General features: G+C 38.1%; 1 protein-coding gene across 1 annotated transcript; it reads right to left on the minus strand.

Moving 5' to 3' along the window:
- Positions 1–3271: 3271 nt before the first annotated feature.
- Positions 3272–22799, minus strand: LOC129431990 (uncharacterized). The gene is made up of 4 exons (XM_073863423.1): positions 19860–22799; positions 4293–4496; positions 4055–4162; positions 3272–3690 (listed from the first exon to the last, which is right to left on the minus strand). Coding segments are annotated over exons 1-4 (732 nt in total). The 5' UTR covers positions 19861–22799.
- Between the last annotated feature and the right edge of the window lie 26 nt (positions 22800–22825).

The following is a 22825-nucleotide window of genomic DNA, read 5'->3' on the forward strand; positions in this document are numbered from 1 at the left end:
GGAAGTGAATAGCTCCAGCTAGTATACTGCTCCCAATAAATGACAAAATAACGCGAACATTTTCCTGTTTGTGTGTTGTGGTTTGTGTGGTCACACCGTGTACAAATAACAAGGTGGTATGAGAGACAGCGGTCTTTTGGCAGTATACATGCTGGGAACTATATTCTCAGAAGGCGAAGCACTGCTACTGGGTGGAGTGATTTGCTCACAGCACACGAGAAGCCCCTGGTGAGGAGCAGAGAGTTCGGTCAGAGTTGTGCAAATCACTCCACCCAGTAGCAGTGCTTCGCCTTCTGAGAGTGTGGTTCCCGGTGTGTATACTGTTAAAAGATAGCTGTGTCTCATAAGACCTTGTTTTTTGTACACGGTGTGAATATACAAATCACACCACATAAATAGGAAAATGTTCGCGTTATTTTGTCACTTATTGGGAGCAGTATACTAGCTGGAGCCATGCATTTCCAGTCTTTGTGCTAAGCTAAGCTAGCGGGGGCTGCGTCAGACAGAGTTACAGCACGCACGGAGATGAGAGAGGTATGTATGGACTTATCTAACTCTGGGGGAGACGGTGAATAAGCTAAATTCCCAAAATGTGGGCGTGTTCCTTTAAAAAGTTAAGGGTGTCCACCAAAAAAATAATTCTCACAGTAACTGTATTTTCAAAACAGACAGTTTATCTGTGTAATACAAATTAAGATATTTAAAAGTTCTCAGCTGTTTTGATCCAAACAATGTAGATGAAAGGCAACCAACATTGAGGATACACAAAGATAAAAGCATGAGTGTAATCCATTTGACCCATGAGATTAAATTCAAGTCTTCTGAAGCAATACAATCACTTTACTCTTTATAAATATAAAATGCAGTTGTAACACTCAATTTAAAATCACATAAAATAAATAAGGCCGTAAAGTGAAACCTAATTTGTCTATACATTATGGCAATGGTGATTAATGCAATTCTATGCTAAAAGATATGACATTTTGTATGTGATGTTGATGTACACTAAAATGTGTTATGATTTGATACTGTAGTTAATAAATCTCATAAGTGACCATATTTGTTCAGAACACTTGAATTAAAACACGCGTAACGTGGATTACATTAAAGGACAAGTTCGGCCTTTTTACACTTAAAGGCCTGTTTTCAGATTGTTTATGATGAAATAGAACGGTTTTGACTGAAATTTCGACATATGCGGCTGCCCCGAGAATTTTCGGATGTTTCTGTTTTACCTCACAGCTCTACAATGGGTTTAATGGTGGAACAATCCTTCCTAAAATGCATTAAACTTTCGTTTACAAAGAAGTGAAACTCACCGAGTGGTCAGGGGTGTTCACTGGTATGCTCACACAAAAATCGCTGCAAAATATGCATTCCAACAGGTTTTATCGTAGTTTTTGCCAACTCCATTGACTTGTATTAGATGTGCTGTGAGGTATTACTCCGCGCCGGGAACTTTGTCTCTATTCTTGAAATGAGCAATGGCGGATTAGCGCCACCACCTGGGCTGGAGTGTCTATTATCCAAGCTCTAAGCAGAAGAATATACGGGTGTGAGGCGTTTGGAAAAATAGGTCCACAAGTTAACAACGAATGCTAAAACAGCTGTTGGAAAGCATCTCCCGCAGCGAATCCCGTGTGAGCACACCAGCGAACACCCCCGACCACTCGGTGAGTTTCACTTCTTTGTAAACGAAAGTTTAATGCATTTTAGGAAGGATTGTTCCAGTGCACCATTAAACCCATTGTAGAGCTGTGAGGTGACACAGAAACAGCCAAAAATTCTCGGGGCAGCTCCATATGTCGAAATTTCAGTCAAAACCGTTCTATTTCATCATAAACAATCTGAAAACAGGCCTTTAAGTGTAAAAAGGCCGAACTTGTCCTTTAAAGGTGAATGGTAACCAAAAAGTTCCATCAATGTATATACATAAACAGCTGATAACTTTCTGCAATATCGGTGTTCTAAAAATGAACAAATCAATCAAGTTTGGAATGACATTATGATGTATAAATGCCAATTTTCTGTTTCAGCTTGACTACCCCTTTAATGACCTTTAAAAAAATAATGAATTTAGTTCCATAATGCTAGTGCTATGGTGATGAAGGTCTAATTGCAGAAAATGCTTAACCCATTAACAACATATACTTAAGTTTACTAGAATCTCCAGCCAGCCCCCGATTTAAAGGAATACTCCAACGTTTTTTAATATTTCACTATGTTCTTACCTCAACTTAGACGAATTAATACATATCTATCTTTTTTCAATGCGTGCACTGTACAGCACGTCGTGAATGTGTTAGCATTTAGCCTAGCCCCATTCATTCCTATGGTTCCAAACAGGGATGCATTTAGAAGCCACCAAACACTTCAGTGTTTTCCCTATTTAAATACTGTTACATGAGGAGTTACACCAGTAAGTATGGTGCCACAAAATAAAACGTTTGTTTGGTACCAAAGGAATGAATGGGGCTAGGTTAAATGCTAACACATTCACAAGGCGCTGTACAGTGCATGCATTGAAAAAAAGGTATGTATTAATTCGTCTAAGTTGAGGTAAGAACATAGGAAAATATTGAAAAAACGGTGGAGTATTCCTTTAATATCCCTGTATCAACCCGTTCATAAATTCAAAAATGCCTTTTGCTCAAATGGGATAAAACATAAAATACCACATACCACACACAACGACGCAAGGCGTGCTGGGCAGTTGATCAACTTCAGATGGCAGACACGTCTCACCAACCATCACGAACATCTTGGCCTGATCTTCACTGAAATGTTTCAGAAGCAGCATCACACATCCAGGAAGATAAGGATCTAGATGCTTCGCTTTGGCACTTTCAATGCCTTCTCCGATGCCCTCCATTTTGCTGTTCTTCTTGTCATGGGACATGAGATATGAAATTACTCTTTCACATTTACTTGAGATGGCTCCTTTGTCAACATCCATATCTGTTAGCTCTTTGAAGTGGACCATTATCCCGCACTTCTCAAACAGATATGGCCACTCTTTTACCAAAACAGGGATTTCCATTCTACTTATGTCGCTTCTCTGAGTGTAGAAAGTAGCCAGCATTTTTTCTTTAATACTTTTGGTGTTCTTGCTTTTGTTTTTGTGCATGTTCTTTAATTCTTCTTGTGCACATTTCTGAGTCTCCTCAGTTTCACCCAGTGGCAGCCGTTTTGGTTGCCAATTTGTGCACCCATATGTGTCCACTCTTCTTTTCTTGGAAGGTGGGTCTTCTCCGTCACTTGTGCTGGACGTCTATCTTCTCAGGTAAAGTGAGGTTTTCCCTCTTTTCATGTTGTCAAGTCTAGCCTGCAGCTGCTTGGTAAGGGAGTCATAGCCACTACCAACAACTTGATCTTCAATAACATCTCTAAATGACAGAGGATATCTTAAAACAATCTTCCTGGCAATTTCACAGAGATGTTTCTTCCCTGGTGCAGGGCAGATGGTTAGAATCTCTCCTAACATCAGGCGAATCATTTCACGTCTTTCACGTCCTGTTGGCCGCTCTTTATTTTCAAGCTTTCTGGTAAGTTCTGACGGCATTTTACTCCAGGGCATCTCAAAATTGAAGTGCCAGTTGTTATCCACTGGAGTGTTTCTATGAGGAGTTGAGAGTTCACTTGAGCTTGAGGAAGACTGTGGAGAGTTGGAATGATCTGTACTGTATTCACCTGAAGAGGGCAGAAAAACATATTTCAAAATACTTCATTAAATGTTAGCATTCACTACTGGCCTATGACCAGAAGACATGCCAGAACTCTAGTACATTTTTGATGGAGTGTGATAAAACGACAAAAAAAAAACAGCTACTGTATGTGAAACACTAATCTATTCTACCAGGCTTAAGATCGAATTTAAATGATAACGCATTTTCATTTGTAATATTTATACATCACAGTCTAACCCTAAGCCTGAACAATGCAATATCCCTTTATTGTGTTGTTCAGGCTTGCTTGTCTCAGATCAAATGACAGTAATAATTAGAAAATACGCTGTGATATTTTAATTAAGCCAAAACATTTTCATCACACATACTTGTAGATGGATGGTCTCTGCATGGCATTGTTCCTGTGTGTGTGCTTAACAATCTTTCTGGCTCAGCTCTGGTAGGCAGATGAGGAATCTCTTTGGCATCCTTTTCAGCTGGACAGAAGACAATAGGATTTAGGCCTGCAAAATCTTTCAAAATCACTTTGCAAAACTCAAATCCAACTGATCCATTATGTTGTGAGGATATAATATGTGTTTACAACTTACAATTAAGTATACTTACAGAAAGCTTTAAATGTCGCAATCAATTTTCGAGCTTCAATTGGCCTGAGGGTATTAACAAGATCTGCCTCCTGGACATATTTTAAATCTTCAACGGTTTCCACACCCAGGGTCTGAAGAGCCTCTAACAGCAGGTCATTTGAACTTGAATTTGGCAGCACAGAGTAAATGAAGTCAGAAAGACCACTGTCTACATCATCCATCACTAAGAAAAGATAGTCAGACATTGTAATTCAGTGTTAGCCCCAAAAAAATATCTAAAGTGCAATTCAGCCCAAAAGGAAAATGTAATGTATTCTTCATTTCTTAGCTTCAGAGGCAGCCATTTCATGATCAGCTTTAAACATTAGCCTCATGTGTGTGTAGATTTGTTTCTGCATCTGTGTGAAGTGGTGACCGTTTTATCACTAGCTGTTTTTAACTACATAAAAATATGTATGGAACTCTGTTATTGAAAGTTAAATTCTAGCATGTAATTTCAAGCATTTAAGGACCTCTTCAGCCATACTCAAGTCCTGCACAGTCTACTGTACTCATCCTTACATTACCTAGTGCTCACACAGTCACAACTCAGCATTAAATTCCCTACTCAATATCTACTTTGCTATGTTTGAGAGAAATTACTCGAGTTCCACAAAAAGCATAAGCAGGCAATGGATAGTAATCCAACAAGAGCTCTCCATTTATGCACATCATGCCTCCACATGCTGTGTGAATTTCATACAGTCCAAGCTCAGGTAAATACTGTGAGTAGTTGTTATCCGGGGGTATCTGTCAAAATTTGATTGATTTATGACCCCTTTGACAAGGGGGCGGGACTTTCAATCAAAAGCTGTACAATCTGTCTAGGTTTGAGAATCGTATATCAAGGGCTTTAGACAGCGAGTATCCGGACCGCGCGTGTTTTACGATGTGTCAATCAGCTCGTTGTTTTTCCTGTGTGTGTGTGTGTGTTTTGTCAAGCGAATGTTTTATTGCTGTCAAAAATAAGTTTATAGTTTTAGACTGTCCAGGTTCTGTCACTTTTTATGACCGCGGTCTCTCTTTTCCCATCCGTACTCACCAGCCGTCAGCCCCCACTGCGTATCTCACAGAGGGGTCCGGTGTTCAGCGGACCTGTGTGCTGATTTAGACGAAAATCCGCACATTTCAAACCAAACAAAATCCTAGCCGCTTCATGAGATCCGCGAGTCCCCCCACGACCCCCGCTCACCACGCCCAGGCGCATCAAAGCTCGATCACCGGTGGTGATAGAGAACGAGCCGAGCGCGCGCCCACATCCGTCGTTCCAAAATAAACGCAATAAATGCAATTCTGTCCGCTGTTGCAAAATAAAGATTTATTTTAGATTTAGGGGTTTCTTGAACCAAGTCTCTGATTAAAACATGTGAATGCGCGCACCGACGGTGACAGAGAACTTACGCTGATGCGCACTTATATCTGACCTTAATAAACTTTTAAATATTTTAATACGTTTTCATCCCATCTTCAGGGTTTGTTTTTATTAATGTCTACTTAAAACCATGTGTGAATATGTGTATATTATACAACGAATCTTATCATGTATGCTCTGACAAAATAAAGCATTATTTTAGATTTTGGGTGGTGCGGACACATATTTGTGGCAAGTGCTGTTGAATATAGACGTTCGTTTTGTCGGGGGTTTCTTTGAAGTCAATGGGGAATCGGACATTTTGGATGTATCTGGTTGAAATTGGATCTGGTGTTTTCTATTGGTCTGTTTCTTTGGTGTCTGATCAGACACGGTGTTTCGTGGGCTGGTTTGTGGGGGTCTGTGTGCGTGTGAGATAATTCACAGCAGGGGCGGATTGTAAACTAGTTAGAGACTTTTAAAACCATGATGGTAAAATGTAATATGGTCCACTCTGAAGAAAAGTAAAGGTTTATTTTAGATTTAGGGAATTCTTGAACCAAGTCTCTGATTAAAACTTTTGAGTGTAACGTCACAAATATTTAATATATTCCGTATACGTGTATAGTTTAACCATTCCCTTATGCCATAACCTTAGGCGCCGTCAATACTTCATTCTTTAGACTAAAGATAATTTATTTTAACCTAAATAAAAGTTCATTCGCACCACGAAGTCCGCGAGTCCCCTCCAAAGGTCGACCACCGGCGGCGACAGAGAACGCGTCGGCTGTACGTTCATATATTTCGTTAAGAAACTTTTAAACGATTAAAGACATATTCATAGCATCTTCAGGGTTTGTTTTTATTATTGGCTTCTTAAAACCATGTGTGAATATGTGTATATTATAACGAATCTTATATTGTATGCTCTGACAAAAACAAAGCACCATTTTAGACTTTAAGTGAAGTGGCAGCGCGTATTTTATAGCCTACTGTTTAATATAAACGTTTGTTTTGTCAAAAGTTTCTTTAAAGCCACGCAAAAATCAAATATTTTGCATCTGTCTGGTTGGACTTGGATCTGCTGTTGTCTATTTGGCTGTTTTTCTCATCGGTCAGCTTGCAGAGGCTGCTCTTGTGATCGTGTGTGTGTGTGTGTGTGTGTGTGTGTGTGTGTGTGTGTGTGTGTCAGCGAGGCAATTCACAGCAGGAGAGGGTTGTAAACTAGTGAGTTAGACACTTTTAAAACGTGTTGGTAAAATGTAATATAGACCGCTCTGACAAAAACTAAAGGTTTATTATAGATTTAGCAATTTCTTAAACAAAGTCTCTGATTAAAACATATGCGCGCACCGGCAGTGGCGGAGAGCTTGCGCTGGTGCGCTCTTGTATCTGCCGTTGGCAACCTTTTAGACGTTTTGGGACATTTGGGTCCCTCTTGTGGTTTGAGTTCATTAATGTCACCTAACATCCAAGTGTGTACATGTGTATTTACGATAAATGTAACACGGTACGCATTGTCAAAATAAAAGGTTTCTTAAACATGGTATTCCAGTGCGTGTTTTTTGTCTTGCGAGTGCTCGTCATATTTGTTGATGTGGGGGAAGTTTGGTGTCTGGGGCGTTCGGTTTCTGGACGGTTGGTTTTTGCCGGTGGTCTCTCATTCTCGCCGCCCGTTGTCGCCCGCCCGGTGGCCCCCGGTGTGTCTGGGCGGTGGTGGTGTTCGGCGGCCCGTGTTGTTCCTGGAGCTCCGTGTTGGTAAAATAAGTGTAATACAGCCCATTGACAAAAAGTAAAAGGTTTATTTTAGATTTAAGGTGGTCCACCAGCGCCTTTATGGCAAACACTTCAGGTTCTAAAAGTTTGTAACACCAGGAATTTGTTTAATGAAATATACAGTACATGTATAAGCAATGCACCCGAGTCCATAATCTCCGGACGGGTCGCCAATATTCTTTTCTTTAGACCAAAGGGTATTTATTTTAACATAAATAAAAGTTTATTTGCATCACGAACGTCGAGAAACTGTTCATGCACCGCAATCTATTGTTCACGCGCATTAAAGGTTGATCACCGGTGATGACCAGAGAACGAACCGGGTGTGTGTTCATATAAACTTAATAAATGTAATTCTGTCCGCTCTGGCAAAATAAAAGTTTATTTTAGATTTAGCCATTTCTTTAACCAAGTCTCTGATTAAAACAAGTTACTTTTGCTTAGGGCAATAGGCACATGCACACACATATCTGTGGTATTAAAAATAAGGTTTTTAAAGTTTAAGAAATTTAAACCTTGTACCTTGTCGCGTTCGTGTCTGTGTGCGTGTCCGTGTCAGTTTATGTATGTGTGTGTTATGCGATCGTAGAGTAGGGCGGGGGATGTGAGAGACTGTGAGGGTGTGTGTATGTGTGTGTGTGTGTGTGTGTGTGTGTGTGTGTGTGTGTGTGTGTGTGTGTGTGGTTATCACGTGGTGGGGGTCCCAAATGATCAATGGCAGGATTTTTATGTGACGGACAGGCCCTAGGTCAGCCTGTGGGGTTAGATACAACTTAGGTTAACATCTATCAACGCATAATAAGCAAACATGAAATTATATTATACCTATGCATTGTTACTCATGTACACACTTGCATATTTTTCTTAAACAAACTTTTGCTTTTCAAACTTAGTCAGTCTTCAGACTTTTGTCTCTTCACACATTTGTTCAAAGTTTTTCTTCGCTAGTGTCAACCCGTGTCTGAGATTTTGTAAACTCATGTACATACTTGTGTATTTTTCTTAAACAAACTTTTGCTTTTCAAACTTAGTCAGTCTTCAGACTTTTGTCTCTTCATACATTTGTTCAAAGTTTTTCTTCGCTAGGGCCAAATCCTGTTTGAGATTTTTTTTTGTAAACTCATGTACACACTTGTGTATTTTTCTTAAACAAACTTTTGCTTTTCAAACTTAGTCAGTCTTCAGACTTTTGTCTCTTCACACATTTGTTCAAAGTTTTTCTTCGCTAGTGTCAACCCGTGTCTGAGATTTTGTAAACTCATGTACATACTTGTGTATTTTTCTTAAACAAACTTTTGCTTTTCAAACTTAGTCAGTCTTCAGACTTTTGTCTCTTCATACATTTGTTCAAAGTTTTTCTTCGCTAGTGTCAACCCATGTCTGAGATTTTTTGTAAACTCATCAGATGTACATACTTGTGTATTTTTCTTAAACAAACTTTTGCTTTTCAAACTTAGACAGTCTTCAGACTTTTGTCTCTTCACACATTTGTTCAAAGTTTTTCATCGCTAGTGTCAACCCGTGTCTGAGATTTTGTAAACTCATCAGATGTACACACTTGTGTATTTTTCTTAAACAAACTTTTTTTATTTCAAGCTTAGACAGGCTTCAGACTTTTGTCTTTTCATACATTTGTTCATAGTTTTTCTTCGCTAGTGTCAAATTGTGTTTTTTTTTTTTTGTAAACTCATCAGATGTACATACTTGTGTATTTTTCTTAAACTTTTGCTTTTCAAACTTGGGCAGTCTTCAGACTTGTTCTTAGTTCTATCTGCTCAGACAATATTTTGCTTTCATCAATCGTCTTGTTTTCTTTGTAAGCGACATCATATATCTGTGATTGTTTTGTGAATACAGATTGTTTCATTTCTATAGTTTATGCAACATTTTGGCAAACTCTTAAAATTAGTGCTAGATGATTAAAACAACAGCGCAAAGTATGTTTTAGATTTACTTACTAAATCTTTCACGACGAAACAACGATGATAGCATTATGTCTGAATCTGTAAACTTGTAACACCACCAACAGCTCGATGCACACAACGAAGACCGCAAAACAACAAAGAGTGATTATATTAAGATGAAATAGTTTGGACATGCAGCCTTAAAATGGTACCAATAGATTAAAAACATTGCCAATTTGTAGATGCTTGCATCTTAATATAATCACTCTTTATTATTTTGCAGTCTTCGTTATGTACATCGAGCTATTGGTGGTGTTACAAGTTTACAGATTCAGACATAATGCTATCATCGTTGTTTCGTCGTGAAAGATTTAGTAAGTAAATCTAAAACATACTTTGCGCTGTTGTTTTAATCATCTAGCACTAATTTTAAGAGTTTGCCAAAATGTTGCATAAACTATAGAAATGAAACAATCTGTATTCACAAAAACAATCACAGATATATGATGTCGCTTACAAAGAAAACAAGACGCTTGATGAAAGCAAAACAATGTCTGAGCAGATAGAACCAAGAACAAGTCCGAAGACTGCCCAAGCCCGAAAAGCAAAAGTCCAAGAAAAACACACAAGTATGTACATCTGATGAGTTTACAAAAAAAAAAAACACAATTTGACACTAGCGAAGAAAAACTATGAACAAATGTATGAAAAGACAAAAGTCTGAAGCCTGTCTAAGCTTGAAATAAAAAAAGTTTGTTTAAGAAAAATACACAAGTGTGTACATCTGATGAGTTTACAAAATCTCAGACACGGGTTGACACTAGCGATGAAAAACTTTGAACAAATGTGTGAAGAGACAAAAGTCTGAAGACTGTCTAAGTTTGAAAAGCAAAAGTTTGTTTAAGAAAAATACACAAGTATGTACATCTGATGAGTTTACAAAAAATCTCAGACATGGGTTGACACTAGCGAAGAAAAACTTTGAACAAATGTATGAAGAGACAAAAGTATGAAGACTGTCTAAGTTTGAAAAGCAAAAGTTTAAGAAAAATACACAAGTGTGTACATGAGTTTACAAAAAAATCTCAAACAGGATTTGGCCCTAGCGAAGAAAAACTTTGAACAAATGTGTGAAGAGACAAAAGTCTGAAGACTGTCTAAGTTTGAAAAGCAAAAGTTTAAGAAAAATACACAAGTATGTACATGAGTTTACAAAATCTCAGACACGGGTTGACACTAGCGAAGAAAAACTTTGAACAAATGTATGAAGAGACAAAAGTCTGAAGACTGTCTAAGTTTGAAAAGCAAAAGTTTGTTTAAGAAAAATACACACGTATCTACATGAGTTTACAAAAAATCCCAAACAGGATTCGACACTAGCGAAGAAAAAACCCCGAACAAATGTATGAAGAGACAAAAGTCCGAAGACTGACTAAGTTTGAAAAGCAAAAGTTTGTTTAAGAAAAATACACAAGTGTGTACATAAGTTTACGTAATCTCAGACACGGGTTGACACTAGCGAAGAAAAGCTTTGAACAAATGTGTGAAGAGACAAAAGTCTGAAGACTGACTAACTTTGAAAAGCAAAAGTTTAAGAAAAATACACAAGTGTGTACATGAGTTTACAAAAAAAAAATCTCAAACAGGATTTGGCCCTAGCGAAGAAAAACTTTGAACAAATGTGTGAAGAGACAAAAGTCTGAAGACTAAGTTTGAAAAGCAAAAGTTTGTTTAAGAAAAATATGCAAGTGTGTACATGAGTTTACAAAAAAAAATCTCAAACAGGATTTGACACTAGCGAAGAAAAACTTAGAACAAATGTGTGAAGAGACAAAAGTCTGAAGACTGACTAAGTTTGAAAAGCAACAGTTTGTTTAAGAAAAATATGCAAGTGTGTACATGAGTTTACAAAAAAAAAAAATCTCAAACAGGATTTGACACTAGCGAAGAAAAACTTTGAACATATGTATGAAGAGACAAAAGTATGAAGACTGTCTAAGTTTGAAAAGCATAAGTTTAAGAAAAATACACAAGTGTGTACATGAGTTTACAAAAAAAAAATCTCAAACAGGATTTGACACTAGCGAAGAAAAACATTGAACAAATGTGTGAAGAGACAAAAGTCTGAAGACTGACTAAGTTTGAAAAGCAAAAGTTTGTTTAAGAAAAATATGCAAGTGTGTACATGAGTTTACAAAAAAAAATCTCAAACAGGATTTGACACTAGCGAAAAAAAACTTTGAACAAATGTATGAAAAGACAAAAGTATGAAGACTGTCTAAGTTTGAAAAGCAAAAGTTTAAGAAAAATACACAAGTGTGTACATGAGTTTACAAAAAAATCTCAAACAGGATTTGGCCCTAGCGAAGAAAAACTTTGAACAAATGTGTGAAGAGACAAAAGTCTGAAGACTGACTAAGTTTGAAAAGCAAAAGTTTGTTTAAGAAAAATACACTAGTGTGTACATGAGTTTACAAAAAAAATCTCAAACAGGATTTGGCCCTAGCGAAGAAAAACTTTGAACAAATGTATGAAGAGACAAAAGTCTGAAGACTGACTAAGTTTGAAAAGCAAAAGTTTGTTTAAGAAAAATACACAAGTATGTACATGAGTTTACAAAATCTCAGACACGGGTTGACACTAGCGAAGAAAAACTTTGAACAAATGTGTGAAGAGACAAAAGTCTGAAGACTGACTAAGTTTGAAAAGCAAAAGTTTGTTTAAGAAAAATACACAAGTGTGTACATGAGTTTACAAAAAAAATCTCAAACAGGATTTGGCCCTAGCGAAGAAAAACTTTGAACAAATGTATGAAGAGACAAAAGTCTGAAGACTGACTAAGTTTGAAAAGCAAAAGTTTGTTTAAGAAAAATACACAAGTATGTACATGAGTTTACAAAATCTCAGACACGGGTTGACACTAGCGAAGAAAAACTTTGAACAAATGTGTGAAGAGACAAAAGTCTGAAGACTGACTAAGTTTGAAAAGCAAAAGTTTGTTTAAGAAAAATACACAAGTGTGTACATGAGTTTACAAAAAAAATCTCAAACAGGATTTGGCCCTAGCGAAGAAAAACTTTGAACAAATGTATGAAGAGACAAAAGTCTGAAGACTGACTAAGTTTGAAAAGCAAAAGTTTGTTTAAGAAAAATACACAAGTATGTACATGAGTTTACAAAATCTCAGACACGGGTTGACACTAGCGAAGAAAAACTTTGAACAAATGTGTGAAGAGACAAAAGTCTGAAGACTGACTAAGTTTGAAAAGCAAAAGTTTGTTTAAGAAAAATATGCAAGTGTGTACATGAGTAACAATGCATAGGTATAATATAATTTCATGTTTGCTTATTATGCGTTGATAGATGTTAACCTAAGTTGTATCTAACCCCACAGGCTGACCTAGGGCCTGTCCGTCACATAAAAATCCTGCCATTGATCATTTGGGACCCCCACCACGTGATAACCACACACACACACACACACACACACACACACACACACACACACACACACACATACACACACCCTCACAGTCTCTCACATCCCCCGCCCTACTCTACGATCGCATAACACACACATACATAAACTGACACGGACACGCACACAGACACGAACGCGACACGGTACGGCTCATATGACATTAGATATAAGTTTACTCAGACACCTCTAAAATGTTTGATTTTTTTCAAATGTTTAAATTTCTTAAACTTTAAAAACCTTATTTTTAATACCACAGATATGTGTGTGCATGTGCCTATTGCCCTAAGCAAAAGTAACTTGTTTTAATCAGAGACTTGGTTAAAGAAATGGCTAAATCTAAAATAAACTTTTATTTTGCCAGAGCGGACAGAATTACATTTATTAAGTTTATATGAACACACACCCGGTTCGTTCTCTGGTCATCACCGGTGATCGACCTTTAATGCGCGTGAACAATAGATTGCGGTGCATGAACAGTTTCTCGGCGTTCGTGATGCAAATAAACTTTTATTTATGTTAAAATAAATACCCTTTAGTCTAAAGAAAAGAGTATTGGCGACCCGTCCGGAGATTATGGACTCGGGTGCATTGCTTATACATGTACTGTATATTTCATTAAACAAATTCCTGGTGTTACAAACTCTTAGAACCTGAAGTGTTTTCCATAAAGGCGCTGGTGGACCACCTTAAATCTAAAATAAACCTTTTACTTTTTGTCAATGGGCTGTATTACACTTATTTTACCAACACGGAGTTTTAGGAACAATACAGGCCGCTGAACACCACCGCTGTTCAGACACACTGGGGGCTACTGGGTGGGTGATAACGGGTGGTAAGAATGAGAGACCGCTGGTAAAAACCGTCCGTCCAGAAACTGGACGTCCAAGACATCAAACTTTTTTCACATCAATAAATATGACGAGCACTCGCAAGACAAAAAACACGCACTGGAATACCATGTTTAAGAAACCTTTTATTTTGACAATGCGTACCGTGTTACATTTATCGTAAATACACATGTACACACTTGGATGTTAGGTGACATTAATGAATTCAAACCATAAGAGGGACTTAAATGTCTTAAAACGTTTAAAAGGTTGTTAACGGCAGATATAAGAGCGCATCAGCGTAAGTTCTCCGTCACTGTCGGTGCGCGCATATGTTTTAATCAGAGACTTTGTTTAAGAAATTGCTAAATCTATAATAAACCTTTAGTTTTTGTCAGAGCGGTCTATATTACATTTTACCAACACGTTTTAAAAGTGTCTAACTCACTAGTTTACAACCCTCTCCTGCTGTGAATTGCCTCGCTGACACACACACACACACACACACACACACACACACACACACACACACACACACGATCATAAGAGCAGCTTCTGTAAGCTGACTGATCAGAAAAATAGTTAAATAGATAATAGCAGATTTAAGTTTAACCAGATACATGTAAAATATTTGATTTTTGCGTGACTTTAAAGAAACTTTTGACAAAACAAACGTTTATATTAAACGGTAGGCTATAAAATACGCGCTGCCACTTCACTTAAAGTCTAAAATAATAATTTTTTTTCGTCAGAGCATACAATATAAGATTCGTTATAATATACACATATTCACACATGGTTTTAAGAAGCCAATAATAAAAACAAACCCTGAAGATGCTATGAATATGTCTTTAATCGTTTAAAAGTTTCTTAACGAAATATATGAACGTACAGCCGACGCGTTCTCTGTCACCGTCGGTGATCGACCTTTAGAAAAGACTCACGGACTTCGTGATGCGAATAAACTTTTATTTAGGTTAAAATAAATTATCTTTAGTCTAAAGAATGAAGTATTGACGGCGCCTAAGGTTATGGCATAAGGGAATGGTTAAACTATACACGTATACGGAATATATTAAATATTTGTGACGTTACACTCAAAAGTTTTAACCCTCTAGGCGCCACGGTCGACTTTTGTCGACAAGATGCGTCACTGAATGTAACTGCCGATTTTGTCACATAGGGTGTCAAATTTCGTTCATCCTCCCCTTCCACTAGATGGCAGACATGTCATACTTTATACCCGACTCAGAAAAACATCATGCTTCTATACAAACTATTAGAGCAAGAGCGCATTGAAGTGCGCAACAGCAAAGCTAGTGTGCAAGTGAGTCATTTTATCAGAGCGATAACCTCAGCGAGTTTTTTCAATACATGATCATATAATGGCATTAAAAAAGCTTACCTGCAATGAAGTATTGGGTCTTATATTCGCTGACAATGATTATGAAGGGGAATATCTGCCTTCAGAAGATGCTGGTGATTCATTTGGTGACCACGATTCAGACGCGCCCCTGCTTTGCAATCGTGCGGCTGGACAAAGTGAAAGTGTAGCTAAGTTATACACCAAGCACATGATGAATCCTTTGCCCAATGTCAGTGGTGGGAATGTTACACGGGGTCGGAGAATTCATCGGGTTAGCGGGCGTGTTACAGGTGTGGGGAATGAGGCTGGAGGTAATATGCGCGTCCAGTCTTTTTACCGTGCAAGCAATGTAGAGCGAGCTGCGTCTTCCCGACGGGCCCTGGGAGTCTGTCGGGCGAGCGGACGACTTCCAGTGCTCCGTCCCGTGCACACAATCACGGCGACAGTAAAGGCAATAGTCCAAGCTGTGCAAATTCTCTCCACTCGGGGCGCATGCGAGGAAGATCTGATGGGTCGTTCGCGAACGAGCGGCTCTAAGAGCTGATTCTTTGTAGCGAACGAGCAGAGCCGAATCTTCAGACGCATGCAGGGGAGCCGGCTCTTCTAAGGGAGCCGAGCCAGAAGAGCCGAATCTATGAAAAGAGCCGGACTGCCATCACTAAAATGTAGAGCCAGTGCTTGAGCCGAAAGAGCCGAATCAAAGAGCCGTAGCAGGAGCAGAGGCGGAGTTACATTACACGGGGCAGAGGAGCCATTATGCATAACGTTAGTCTATCGGCGCGCAGATCAGTTTGTTTACTACCTACTATTTACCTGAGCATTCAGTATTGTGCAATATAGCATACAGAAGGTGAGGGACATTTTGGGGGGAAAGAAGTGCTGCATTTTATCATTCAAACATGTGACTTTTCATGAAAATTCAAGATGGCTGCCACATATGACGTCATAATATGCAAATTTAATGATTAAATTTAATTAATTTTTATTTCCCTCCATAAAGTGTTTCATCCTTAATATTTCTCTAATTTACAGAAAGTCTCTATCTCTTATCACGTTTAAGATATAGCCTTTTGAAAGTAACATGTCAAAATTAAATGTTTTAGGAAAAAACCTCTGGCGCCTAAAGGGTTAATCAGAGACTTGGTTCAAGAATTCCCTAAATCTAAAATAAACCTTTACTTTTCTTCAGAGTGGACCGTATTACATTTTACCATCACGGTTTTAAAAGTCTCTAACTAGTTTACAATCCGCCCCTGCTGTGAATTATCTCACACGCACACAGACCCTCACAAATCAGCTTCTGAAACATTGTGTCTGATCAGATACTAAAGAAATAGACCAATAGAAAATATCAGATTTAAGTTTAACCAGATACATCTAAAATGTTTGATTCCTTATTGACTTTAAAGAAACTTTTGACAAAACGAACGTTTATATTCAACAGTATTTGCCATAAATATGTGTCCGCACCACCTAAAATCTAAAATAATGCTTTATTTTGTCAGAGCATACATGATAAGATTCGTTGTATAATATACACATATTCACACATGGTTTTAAGTAGACATTAATAAAAACAAACCCTGAAGATGGGATGAAAACGTATTAAAATATTTAAAAGTTTATTAAGGTCAGATATAAGTGCGCATCAGCGTAAGTTCTCTGTCACCGTCGGTGCGCGCATTCACATGTTTTAATCAGAGACTTGGTTCAAGAAACCCCTAAATCTAAAATAAATCTTTATTTTGCAACAGCGGACAGAATTACATTTATTACGTTTATTTTAAAACGACAGATATGAACGCGCACTCGGCTCGTTCTCTATCACCACCGGTGATCGAGCTTTAATACGCCTGAACATAGTGAGCGGGGGTCGTGAAAAGACTCACGGATCTCATGAAGCGGCTAAAATTTTTTTTAGTTTAAAATATACAGATTTTCGTCTAAATCAGCACACAGGTCCGCTGAACACCGGACCCCTCTGTGAGATACGCAGTGGGGGCTGACGGCTGGTGAGTACGGATGGGAAAAGAGAGACCGCGGTCATAAAAAGTGACAGAACCTGGACAGTCTAAAACTATAAACTTATTTTTGACAGCAATAAAACATTCGCTTGACAAAACACACACACACACACACACACACACACACACACAGGAAAAACAACGAGCCGACCGACACACCGCAAAACACGCGCGGTCCGGATATTTGCTGTCTAAAGCCCTTGATATACGATTCTCAAACCTAGACAGATTGTACAGCTTTTGATTGATAGTCCTGCCCCCTTGTCAAAGGGGTCATAAATCAATCAAATTTTGACAGATACCCCCGGATAACAACTACTACTGTGAACCATGAGGAGTTACAAGGAAGTGCACATTTTGATCCATTATTAGCATAAGTTCGATTTGTGCAAACTCTGTTGACACGCCAGGACCTATGCAAAGAAACAATCCCTTTCTGTATAGAGTGCCTTTCCACTGTATCTCAGTAGATGCTTCAAGAGCACACTGATCAGGCAAGCTTGCTTCTACTGCACTGCGTACTGCATCACTGTACAACTCTGCATGGAAAGGGGTGGATTGTTTCACTTGCAAAGTAGGAGCAAAGACAGAACTTGAGTTTAGATATGTTTGCAGAAGTTGGTGGTTATTTGCAAGTGTCTGGCACACATTTTTAAAATTCTGTGTTCTTCTCACACATCTTTTGAAATAGGAATGCTTGCTTTCGAATCTCATAGTCCACAATCTTATGAGTGGGCCAAACTTGAGAATCAAAGCAGGGTAGTGGCCCATGTAATGGTGCTTTGGTTTGAGTTTATGATCAGGAAACATCTCCTTTCTTGTTTCTAAATACTCCACAATGAGAACATTGAGCAAAGCAACTTGAGAGTGAGATATTTTAGGGGCAGATATTAATTCCACAAGTTCTTTTAGCTGGACTGTCAGCTGCCATATCGGATCATCTGTTTCGGCAATCTTTTCACCTATTATAATAGGAAGAAGCCTCAAGAGAGACCAGTTTTCTGCTGCCTGGCCACCTATTTTAACTCCCTTTTCAACAACCTCTGAAGGAGTAGAACTGGCATCAGATCCCTGATAGCTGAACTGCCTGATTCTCAGGTTTAGCTGACTGTAAGTAAAGAATTTCTTTACCTTCACAAAGTGCTTGATGTACATGGCCAAGTCATATGCCACAACTCCTTCAAACACATCATGTCCAATACAAGGTGGGAGGCCAGGCTGGCTGACATGAAAGTAAGTGAGGGAATTGAAAACCGAATCAAATTTTACACCCCTGAATTCTGTCAGGGCACCACTTCTTATCTGTTGTACTGCCTCATTGTAGTTTAACACTGTTCGAGGTGGTGCACCTTTTTGGAAATCATGGAACTCACTTCTAGTTACCAGGCAATATCTACAGAAGTAAGTGGATGTACTGAAGTTCTCTGTGAAACCTCCAATGTTGTGAGACCCCAAATTATCTCCAGCAATGCAAAAAACTGATGCCTTAACAACATGCCCAGATATCACAAGCCCATTTGTCTCCAACTCCTTGATATCTGAAAGCAGTGTGGAGAACACTTTGTCGTGGCCAAAATATTTAAAGTGTTCTTCCCTACACAAAAGCACAAGCTGCAAGTTTTCAACACTGGAACGATAAAATGGGTCAAGGTTGGCCAGTGTAAAGTAAACCCCAAGTATCTTGTATTTTTTTTTTGCTGACCCAAGAGGATTAACAACCTCGAAGGCATCTTGATACAGTATGAGCTTTATACTTATACCCGACTCCCTAAACAGTGCATTACTCTTGTAAACAGATCCATCTCTCACATCACTTAGAACATGTGCAGAAGTGTCATCTTCATGCTTTGTACATTCTTTCCACACAATTGGGTCTTTTAGCAAAGCCTGCAAAGTCTCTTTTATTGGGATATACTGAGCAAATTGTTCCTTTCTATTATGATCTGTGCCTAAACTAATAGTTTGAGGATGCACATAAGAGAAGTTTGTCTGAAAATATTGCCTTCTCAAATACCCAGAAGAGAGTGCAGGGCTACAGGATGCATGCAAGCTAGAATCATTTAAACTTGCCAGAACATCTTTTATTTCTGACTCTGTCAGTCTTGTATTAGCTTGGAGGACACCTTTAAGCTGATTTCTTGTGTACTGGTGACACACATCACTGAGACTATCTACTTGTTCCACAATCATCTGAATAGTGGATGAAGGTACAAGGTATTTGGCCTGTAACTTCATGTAAAACATACACAAATTTCTCATATATAGCCCTTTCATATCTGGTGGGTCCAGGATATCCTCAGGCTCGTCAATGCTTACATCTGACGGACTTTGAGCAACATCAAAAGACTGGCTTGGCACAGAATCAACAAGATACATAGCTGACACGTGCACAGATGCAGCTTTTTCATGATTTCTAGAAATGTGTGCCGTAAAAGAGGACCTCAATGAAAAGGCTTTGCCACAGCCTTTAAATGGGCACTTCACCTCTTCTTTCTTTGAAACATGCAACTTTAAATGACCTAAAAGATCTTTCAGATCAATGCATTGTTTCTGGCAATGTGGCTTTTCACATTTCAGACCCTGTACGGTTTCACATTGTGACACAGATGACCGCCTATGTTGGCGCAACATATGACTTTTAAAGGAATTATACTTGATAAACTTTGATTTGCACCCAATTACACAACAGGCATATTCACCATGTGCTTCATTTGTGTGTAATTTTTGATGATTTACATACCCTTTCACTGTTTCCATAGAAATGCCACATGTAGGACATGTGAAAGCTTTTAGAACACTTGCCATATTGCAAACTTACTTAATGTTTGAGCTTGAAGGCTTCTGACTGATCTCAGTTCCAGAAGTTCCAGATAGCTATTGTTCCAATTCCTGGTATTGAATCAAAAAACTGAAAAAGAAATGAAAAAAATTAGTTTGCATAATGTTTGTGCAAAATTACATTACAAAAATTGTAATACAGCAACATTAATTTTCTTTATTTACTTGAGTCTCAGATTCAGTCACAAAAAATATGTAATTTAGGCATTTCTGAAACAGTCACTCAGTGTTAAGCCTTTAGAAATTGAAATAAAGTGTGTTTGTTTCTTAAACCTTTACAATGTGACTATCTAGCACCACACTACGAGTATTTTCCTTATGTTATTTTAGCTGTAGAGTGCTATATTAATTACACTAAATTTGCTGACTTTTTTTGAGAATCGTGGATGCTTTTGCTAGAGAGTGCTGTTAGTGTACCATTTGAAACCAAAGTCAACGTTGACTTATCACTTTAACCCAAACAAGTATCTTTTTCTAATAATTTTGACCATGTTTTGGGCCAGTTAATGCGCAGCATATTTGAAAGCTGTCGCTAGCAGTGGTCAACTTTAGTTAGCTAAATTTTGTAGTTAGCCAGCCACGTGCCACACAGTCACGGCCACAAAAATACAAGCCAGCACAAAGGTAATGTTCTCATAAATGCAACGTTAAATTGCGTTCAGGTAAATTAATTTTAACACAAAGCTAAACTGCATCTGCAACCTAACTAATGCAACATCTGACATACATTACTTGTTTTGTTTTCGGTCGTCAGTCTTAATGTATACTCTAGCTATGTCAGTACTGCGTTGAATTTTTGAATGTGTCAGTAAATATTTTCGATGTTACCTCTCACAAGTGTTGCTTCGTCGAAAACAGCAGAGTAGTTCACCAGCGCGCCGCCGTCTTCATCATGTCGCGCGCTTCTTCCTGCGTGCGCCACCAACGTAGCAGAGGTGTCAATTCTGATTGGCTTAAATAATTATTGCCGTGAAAATGATTCGCTGAACACAGAGGTTTTTGATTTGTCTTTTGCATTGGTTTTTGTAGCTTATTATTTAAATTGCAACGGTCTTTTTTTTTAAACAGCTAAACTTACCATACCAACTTTATTTGTTAAGCACTATACAACAACCAAAGTTGTCCAAAGTGCTGTACAGAAAAATAAACATAAGTACAATAAACACGCACTAGGGATGCCACAATTCTCAATACAATATTGAACCGGTCGGTTCGACCCCCACGGTTCAATTCACGCATGTGATTTGCGGTTTTTCGGTTTATCCATTCAAATCTGTCCGTTTTATATTCCCTGTACTTCAGTTAGTGTGTTGCGTGCCCGCATGATCTGCGCGCTGGGATATAAAACTTAAACGCCTTCCAGCGAGTTGATATCCAGTCACTATGCACTAGCTGCTTTAACTGCTTGCAATGCTGGTGTCAGATTTCATTCGCGCAGTCACATGGTGATCACGAGCAGAAAAATCCGACAACAAATAAAAGCAGCATTACTGTCTTTTAATTCTGTGGTGTGGATTAATTATTTGCGCGAGTAGATTACATGATACAACATCAATGTAAAGATGCAAATTCGCGCGGGGCAATGCGAATGACCCAAATTGGCTTTTTTTGCCGCAAACGCGCGTTATTTGCCTCAAACACGTCTTCCGCGGAAAGTTCAACTCCAGAAGAGAATTTGCATGATGCTAAAAGTAATCTTGAGTAAGGAACGCATTTTTGGTTTCTACAGACAGCATGATGTTGGACTTAACAGTAGTGCATTAAGGTATAGCCATCAAAGTTTTATTTACTCAGTACAGGTATAAAATGGCCAATTTATGTTTACATGTGTTTATTTTGTAAATGTAAGAATTCACGTGTTCCCCAGTTTGATTAGGATATCATTTTTATATATCTTTATTTAATAATATCTTATATTATTTTATCAATACACTAGAAATGTGTATACACTAGAAGTGTGTTTTTTCATTTACATAAAATAAAGAGATTTGCAATTAAAACTAGTTTTTTGCTTCTTATCATCTCACTGTTCCTGTTACCTAAGCATAGAAAAATTTAAAACGATTTAATAGGCCAAGTCCCCTGCTAAAAAAACAGCATAGACCAGCATAATTCCCATGCTGGTCCATGCTGGTTTGTTGCTGGTTTAGCTGGTGGTCACCAGCATATCAGCACCAAAACACACCATATGCTGGTCTTGTTGGTATGACGAGCATGGGATGCTGGTGCTGGTGCAGGCGCTGGTTCTGGTTTGTTGCTGGTTTGTGGTCACCAGAAAACCAGCACCAAAACACAACACATGCTGGTATGCTGTTTTTTTTAGCAAGGTCATGAGAACCGAAACCGAACCGAAAACCGTGGACAAGAATCGAAAATTGTATTGATCCGTGGACTAACTGTATTGTTGCATCACTAATACACACACAATAAAAGCATTCAAAGTAACAAATTAAAACAAGCAAATAAAGTCGACATCTTACTAGGTCTCAAAAGCCAAAGAGAAAATATGGGTTTTAAGACTGGTTTAAAAAAAAAAGAAGAGGCCTGCAGCTGCTTAACACAAGTATATACTTTTAACTAGGATATCTAAATTTTTAACAGATCACTGATAATCTGTGACAAGCTAAGGGGTGTCAGAAATTAACACAGTTGTTACAGTATTTCATGTGTTAAAAGAGGCCAGCAGGTTAATAAAAAAAACTTTATTTTTACAGTTAGTTTTGTTAAAATTATCATTGAAATCTGTTTAAAAAACAGATATATACTGTATTCCATTTATACAAAGTTTCTCTGTTTAATTACATTACACATGTCAATTAACTGTTTTTTTTTTTGTAATTTTAATAAAACATTTCTGTAATTTAAAAAAACAGGGAAAACACAGTAAAATGTATTGGCAAAAACTGTAAAAAAATATATTTTTTTTTACAGTGTATAGTACAACAA

This window comes from Misgurnus anguillicaudatus, chromosome 24, assembly GCF_027580225.2.
Source record: "Misgurnus anguillicaudatus chromosome 24, ASM2758022v2, whole genome shotgun sequence".
Taxonomy (NCBI): Eukaryota; Metazoa; Chordata; class Actinopteri; order Cypriniformes; family Cobitidae; genus Misgurnus; species Misgurnus anguillicaudatus.

Coding starts and splice junctions, on each gene's coding strand:
- LOC129431990 (XM_073863423.1), bottom strand. Junction 4,163..4,292: donor TGCGACATTTAAAGCTTTCT/GTAAGTATACTT, acceptor TCTTCTGTCCAG/CTGAAAAGGATGCCAAAGAG. Junction 3,691..4,054: donor CAGAGACCATCCATCTACAA/GTATGTGTGATG, acceptor TGCCCTCTTCAG/GTGAATACAGTACAGATCAT.